We start from the raw sequence: 6,860 nt of genomic DNA, 5'->3' as shown, positions 1-6,860 counted from the left end.
AAGTTAGCAGTTATTATCACGCATATTCCGAGTTGTTTTGTAAACTTTCAACGTTCTACTATTAAACTACAAAAAATGGAAGATTTTGCAACGAATATAAAACTAATATTGAGCGTCGAAAGATTTTCCCGGTTTTTTCCCGATTCGCCTCTCAATCCCTAATCGCCCCATTTTACGGTACTGTACTAAATTCAGAGGAACTGTGTTCGTAATTTTAATTTATTATTATCTGGAAATGACTGGAAAGTGTGTCTCTTTAACGCAGAAATTTCATAATACCCAATAGATAATATGAGTCGTCTATTATCAAAGGCGGCAATCTGTACCTCGAATATATTAAGTGTATAATCTATGATCTGTACATTTGGACAAAAATTTTTTATTGATATGTCAATACAGATTTATTTGAATATAATCGTCTCCTTCAAAGAATACGGTTCAAAACCTGCATTAAATAAAGGTTAATAGTTAACCTGTTATTTATCTAAGATGTCGTTCCGAAGAGTTTTGTGACTGCCAATGGAATACAAAGTCAATAATTCGTTTTTCTGATTTACCAATCATTGTCCAAAAGTCAGATTGCCGCCTTTGATAATAGTCGACTCATATACCAAACGTAACGGATCTGCTGAAATCTTGAAAACAATTTGGTTTTGCTCCTGTTTAAAATAATTAAAATTACTAGCAAAATGGATAAATATGCTTTGCCAAATTTACCTACACCACAACATGTACTTGAAGACGCTTCCGACAGTGAAATTTTGAATCTTACATATTCATTTAAGTTACAAACGGATGATGAAGCATTGCAGAACGCATATTCTTGTTTTCAAAACTGTAAACAGCTGGAAGCAGATTCAGTCAAACAAAACGATTTGAATATTAAACTTCAAGAGCTTAACAAAAAGTTACTCGAAAGCATTGCAAATATGAAAGCTCAGACAAAGTGAAATAATATACTTTATTTATAAAAAAAATCTAAGGTAAAATCAATATAATTAAAAAAATTCAAGTTTTTTTTATTGCCTTTCTAGATATATAACCCACCTGATGGTAATCATTTAATTCACATAAATTTATAGCTATTTTATGACATCATTTTGAGCTTTTTTAGCAAGCAAATCGTAAGGATTAAATGCAGCCTGTTTCCTCTTGGGTGTATTTAATAGAAAATAGTTTTTCTGTTTATAATAAGTGTTGTGCAGTTACTAAATATTTTTTTATTATATTTGTATAAAATGAAAGGTGCAAATCCCACTCTAGATTCTAGGTTTTAGTTTTCTCCATGGTGCTCCTTCAGCTGCAATTTCGATATCACCCATTACATTTTGAGATTTACTAGTAAATATCGTCTTCTCATCTTTAGAGTTAAAGCTAGAAAGAATATGCATTCTTTTCTTGCTCCGACAAACTTAAAAAAAATCTACTCCTTACTGTTTGATGATAGTTTCAGTGTCTCATTCGAATTAATCTAAAAATTTATGTATTTTCTTCTGAGGAATCCTAGGAACAATCTTCATTGATCTTGAGGATTTTATAAAATATTTTATTATATCTCCTCGATTTATGCATGATTACTAGAAAAGGGGGGTCGGTCAACATAATAACATGGCTAATTACCATTCTATTGTGAATACCTACAATAAGCAGAGACTACAAGAACTGAAACTTATAGACAGTCTGTCTGGACAATTTGTACACTGTAGATGCAGCACAAATACTCTTTTCTTTTCTATTTGCGATAAGAATTAAAAGTTGCGAAGCAAATCGAGATAACCTTAGGTAATATGAGTCAATTTCTCCAGCCTCGGTAGCTGCAGCAGATTGTCTCTAGGCTGTTCCTGTGAATGGAGAGGGACTTCGAGCCCCCCTCCATGGGTGCGCCGCCACGCAGTGACGTGAGCGGTGATGCCCCTGCTGTGGTCGTCCCTCCGAGCATCTCGGAGGAGATTCGTGCTGCCGTGTCAAGGATGCAGAGGAAGGACGTGGCAATCGTAAACATTTGTAGAGTACGTATTTCATTAGAAAAATTGGTGCCTGCCTGGGATTCGAACACCGGTGCATCGCTCAATACGAATGCACCAGACGTCTTTATCCTTTAGGTCATGACGACTTCATAAAGTGTGTAAGGTTCATAAGGTGTTCTGGAGGGATTGGTGCTTGAATCTCTCTTGTGGAACAACAGCTACGACTGGGTCCTTCGAGGCGCTCTTCGCGCTCCTCCCCCGGTTTGAACGTAGTTTGTTATGCAGACGGCATTTTGGTCGTGGCCCAAAAGAAGGGTTTGCGCGAGTCTGCCCGTCTTACCTGCGCGGGGGTGGCCTTCGTCATCGGCAGCGCTCGATAAATCCCAGGCCCTGTTGTTTCACCGAGCCTGGAGATCGCCGCCCCAGGGCGTCCACCTCGTGATCGCAGAGGTCCGTTTCGAGATCGAGGCGACCGGGTTGCGGTACCTCGGTCTGGACTGGACGGTCGTTGGAGTTTCCGTGCTCACTTCGAAAGATAGGGCCCCCGACTGATGGCGACCGCCGGTTCGCCGACTCGGCTGCCGATCGTCGGGGGTCCGACATGGTGGTGCGCCGCCTCTACACGGGGGTGGTGCAGTCGATAGCACTGTACGGGGTTCCCGTGTGGTGCCACGCCGCGGCGTTGCGACTTCCGCAGCGCGCGATTGCGGTTAGAGCAGTTCGCAGGTACCGCCCAGTATCGTTCGAGGTGGCGTGCGTGCTTGCCGCGACGCCTCCCTGGGACCTGGAAGCGGAGGCGATCGTTGTTGATTACGCGTGGTGTTGCGACCTCCGCTCCATGGGGTAACCGCGGCCCGGCACCGCAGAAGTCCGAGCGTGGAAGCTGTAATCTCGGCGTGGTTTCACCGCTTGGCGGACCGCGCCTACGGGCGACGGAACGTCGAGGCGTTTCACTAGGCTCTCGGACTGGATGAATAATATCATACATTAAATTATATAAATGAAAGAATTACATAACTATGCAAAATGTTGATAACGGAATCAGTTTAGATTAGAAAACAGAACACTAATCAATAAACAAATTACTGAATATGAAAATAGGTTTCCCTATTTTTAATATAAAATTCATTAGAATTTAGAATTTATTGTCAGCCATACATAAATTACGTTTCAAATGGCTAGTTTGTAAAACGGAAGTTGATTTTGGTTGATTATAATATATTAAAATATATTGGAGGATGTATCTTTTTGTAAGCATAACAAAATATCGTTAAATTATAAAATCAACCAAAATAAAGTTCCTTAAACTATATATTATGTAAAATATTGTTCCTTAGTTAGGGAGAAATAATTAGGTAGTGAACAGATATTGGTATAAATCTATGGTATATATAATATATTATAATAAAGTATAATATACATACTATGTAAGTAGCTACCACCACAATGGATTTGTTAATTGCATATTAGTTGTATGTAATAGATTTTGGATCGCTTAAAAATTTGTTGTGTGTGTATATGTAAATAATAAGACACTCCAATTAAGTAAAATTACTTTATTATACTTCCTGTTTTAATTAATTCATCTTCTGAAACAATCCCTAAATGATGCAAACATACTAAAGCAGCACCTTGCTCTGCAAATTTTTTATTTTTTTCCCAAAATGTTGATGTATACTTTTTCTCATTAAATGTCACTATTGTACGAAACAGTTTCTCAATATGTTGAGTGTTATACTTTGGCAAACTGTACCCATTCTTTCCAGCCCAAGCATGAAGTCTGCTTTTAGGTAGATTCAAGTCATTGAAATTTGCTCGAATAAAGGATACCTGTAAAATGTATTTAAAAACAGTTTAAAAACAAAGAGAGATGGGAAGCCAAAATAAATATAATTATTTTTTCACCATTTCAGTGCAAAGTAAAAAGATATTGTCATCAGCCTTTGATGATTAAAATAAAATTATGAAGTCAATTGGAAGTCTTGAAGTTGGCGAAACAAATGTTGAAAAAATCCATTACATTGATAGTTACAAGTCAAGCTAATAAAAGTATAAAAATAAAAGTTATTTGCAAAATACATACAAATCATATTTTTGAATATTGTAATTTTATTACATTAATTTTATATCCATCCAAAACTTTAATAAAACCTTACTTTCATTTGTATTGCATCACACAAATCTTCTTCATTATAATGTTTTGCCTTTTTTTGTGGAGGTTCTAGTTGTTTAGGACAGACTTGCCACCTTCCTTGAATCCCCATCTTTTGGAACTGTGATTGTTTTTCTAAACAGTATCCTCCTAAATCCCAAATGGAGCTAATAAAAATTAATATTAAGTATTAAGTCCAGAAAATAATATAAAAACATTAATTACTTACAAAATTTAACATACCATATTTGCTCTAAAGTTTGACTTTCCAAGAACTGTCTTCCTCTAGGTGTTTCTTGCAAATCTCTTAAAATGTTTTGAATGCAGTACTTTGTATTTGAAGGTGAATTATCATAATCAACAGCTAGTTTAAGATAATCTTTTATTACAGTATCCATCGGTAATAATCCTTCTTTTCTGAATATTGAACAATTCCATTCTGCGGCACGAGCTAACATCACACTACTTGAACCAGTCATCTCTTTGAATATAGCTACATCACTATGCTTTTCAATTTCTTTAGATCCTCCACTGCAAGCATATTACAATATTTTACTGTATATTCTTCTTTCATACCATAACAGAATTATTACAGTATTATCTTGTTTACCTACTTTGCTATGACTGGAATTGATATGTTATCTGCAACATAATGAATAATGTCAGTATGGACAGCATGCTGTGGTCTCTCATCTTTCGTACGACCATGCACAGCTATTGCCTTGATTCCTGAACTCACCAATTTATTTACCAACTCTAAAGTGGCTTCTGGTGTCTTCAGTATTCTTATCTTACATGTCACAGGAATAGATAAATTGTCAACTAGTGTTTTTAAAATTTGATAAGCCTTATCTGGCTTTGACAATAGTGCCACACCCATGCCACCTTTTATAGAAAATTCTTTTGGGCATCCCATATTAATATCTATTGCTGCCACATCATGTTCCCTGTAAAATTTAATGAAACTAAAGTACATCTCTCTTTAGTTTCTATTCAAAGTTATTGTGTTATGTTTGTTTTAGATGGCCAGATGAAGGTCAAACTCATCGCTTGTTAAATTGTTATTGAAGCCTTGACAAATAAAGTAGAAGTCATCACATTCGGCCAATCTAGCGAACTCTATGTTACTTGAATAGATAGGCAATAAATTTTTTTTACTTGAAGAAGTCATGCTGGCTTTGTAGCAGAATTAGGTCAGTAGTAGTGCCAATTTGTGCAGATTCTACTTCTAATAAAATGTATTTATAATGTGTAAAACAATAATCAGTGGTTTGCAATGCAATTATTTTATATTAAATTATTATGAAATCTTAAATACTTAAGGAGTAAAAAAGTGTTTTTATTTATTGAAAGATATGCATAACTCACACTAATTTGGCAACCTTTAAAGCTCTGGCTTCATCACACGTCCCGAGTTGTAAAACCACTTTTTTCTTTTCTTCTTCACAAGTGCGGAATACAATAGTTCCATCTGTTTGATCAACATAATCTACTGTGTTAAGTATGTCTGAAATTAAGTATAAATAATATATTACTAGGATACACTAACGATTTAATCTATGGTTTACAAAAACCATATTATTTTTCATTAAACTTTGTAAGAAACGTGAAATAGGTTAAAATTTTATAACCTATGAAATAATTGTTGAAGTCGAAACTGGATCGAATTTAAAGCCTATGAAGTTATTATAGAACAATTCAAGTTAATGTTATTTGTTATGGCACCACTTACCGTTAAATCTTCTCTTAGATCGTAAAAACTTCCAGTCTATAAGCTCTTCAGTATAAACAATGTCAGCACCGTATTTTAGAGCCAAAAGTCTCATTGGCAATGTTCCTATTCTGACCATTGGCGCAAGTATTATTTTATTTTCGTAATTCATGTTTATGGGAAATTGTAACAGAATCGATTAGGTAATGAACGTTTTAAATCGACACCTCCGAATTAAATAATGAATGGTGTAAATACTTTACATAGTACAAGTGACAAGTGTATTATTTATATTATCTATGCCTCTGCTTTTTTTTAGGGATTTTATGACCCGGTAACTAAGACCTTTAAGTCATGTCTTATTTTAATTTTTATTCTTATTTTTATGAAAAATGATAATATGGAGTGAAATGAAATGACATGGGATGAAATATAATCTCAGTAAAATGGTGGTCATTTACTGAGATTTTTTCAGTGGAATTTTTAGAGGATCCCGAGAAGTTCTTCATCTAATTTCATCCCAGTTAATTAATATCTCAAATTAATCATCTTCATTTCATTTCACTCCATATATATATTTTTTTATTGACCTTGTAGGCAGACGAGCACACGGCCTACCTGATGGTGAGTGGTTGCCATCGCCCATGGACTTCAGCAATGCCAGGAGCAGAGCCAAGCTGCTGCCTAAAATTCCTATGCCTATTATCATTTTTCATAAAAATAAGAACATGTAACGTGCGGAACCGAAATATAATAAAAAAAATCCTCGCACGCTAAGCGGAACCCTAAAGTGTCGACCAACGCCGCGCGACCGACACCTGCGCAGGATTCGTAAAAATGCAGTCAGTGAGTTTCGAAAAATTTGAATAACGCGCATGCGCCGGTCGCTGCACAAAATTATTAATTTAAAACTATCTTGTTATACCTTGTTGTACCTTAAGTTGTAACGATTAAATAAATGATTAACATTAAATTGGCGCCTAACTAGTGGCCGTCATCGTATTTAAGTCGACGCGTACATAAATACTTA

General features: G+C 35.6%; 1 protein-coding gene and 1 long non-coding RNA gene across 3 annotated transcripts; one reads left to right on the top strand and one right to left on the bottom strand.

The window, feature by feature from the left end:
- Positions 1–842: 842 nt before the first annotated feature.
- LOC110385486 (uncharacterized) lies at positions 843–4,066 on the top strand. The gene is made up of 2 exons (XR_002430741.2): positions 843–983; positions 3,881–4,066. It is a non-coding gene; the product is annotated as an uncharacterized LOC110385486 (long non-coding RNA).
- On the bottom strand, positions 3,509–6,112 carry LOC101738345 (tRNA-dihydrouridine(20) synthase [NAD(P)+]-like). 2 transcript variants are annotated; one of them, XM_004927625.4, is made up of 6 exons: positions 5,852–6,112; positions 5,488–5,626; positions 4,734–5,066; positions 4,363–4,650; positions 4,124–4,286; positions 3,509–3,797 (listed from the first exon to the last, which is right to left on the bottom strand). In XM_004927625.4, exons 1-6 carry the CDS (start codon positions 6,000–6,002, stop codon positions 3,519–3,521), a joined length of 1,353 nt encoding a protein of 450 aa, XP_004927682.1. In that variant the 5' UTR covers positions 6,003–6,112; the 3' UTR covers positions 3,509–3,518. The 2 variants fall into 2 exon arrangements, with proteins under 2 accessions (XP_004927682.1, XP_012547070.1); XM_012691616.4 differs by having other exon boundaries at positions 5,488–5,590; positions 5,852–6,104.
- Between the last annotated feature and the right edge of the window lie 748 nt (positions 6,113–6,860).

This window comes from Bombyx mori, chromosome 4, assembly GCF_030269925.1.
Source record: "Bombyx mori chromosome 4, ASM3026992v2".
In the NCBI taxonomy this organism is placed as follows: domain Eukaryota; kingdom Metazoa; phylum Arthropoda; class Insecta; order Lepidoptera; family Bombycidae; genus Bombyx; species Bombyx mori.
Note: the sequence above shows the minus strand (reverse complement) of the source record. Positions and strands in the feature narration are given on the sequence as shown.

Coding starts and splice junctions, on each gene's coding strand:
- LOC101738345 (XM_004927625.4), bottom strand. CDS start 6,002: ATGAATTACGAAAATAAAATAATACTTGCGCCAATGGTCAGAATAGGA. Junction 5,627..5,851: donor ATCTAAGAGAAGATTTAACG/GTAAGTGGTGCC, acceptor ACTTAATTTCAG/ACATACTTAACACAGTAGAT. Junction 5,067..5,487: donor TTAAAGGTTGCCAAATTAGT/GTGAGTTATGCA, acceptor TAAATTTTACAG/GGAACATGATGTGGCAGCAA.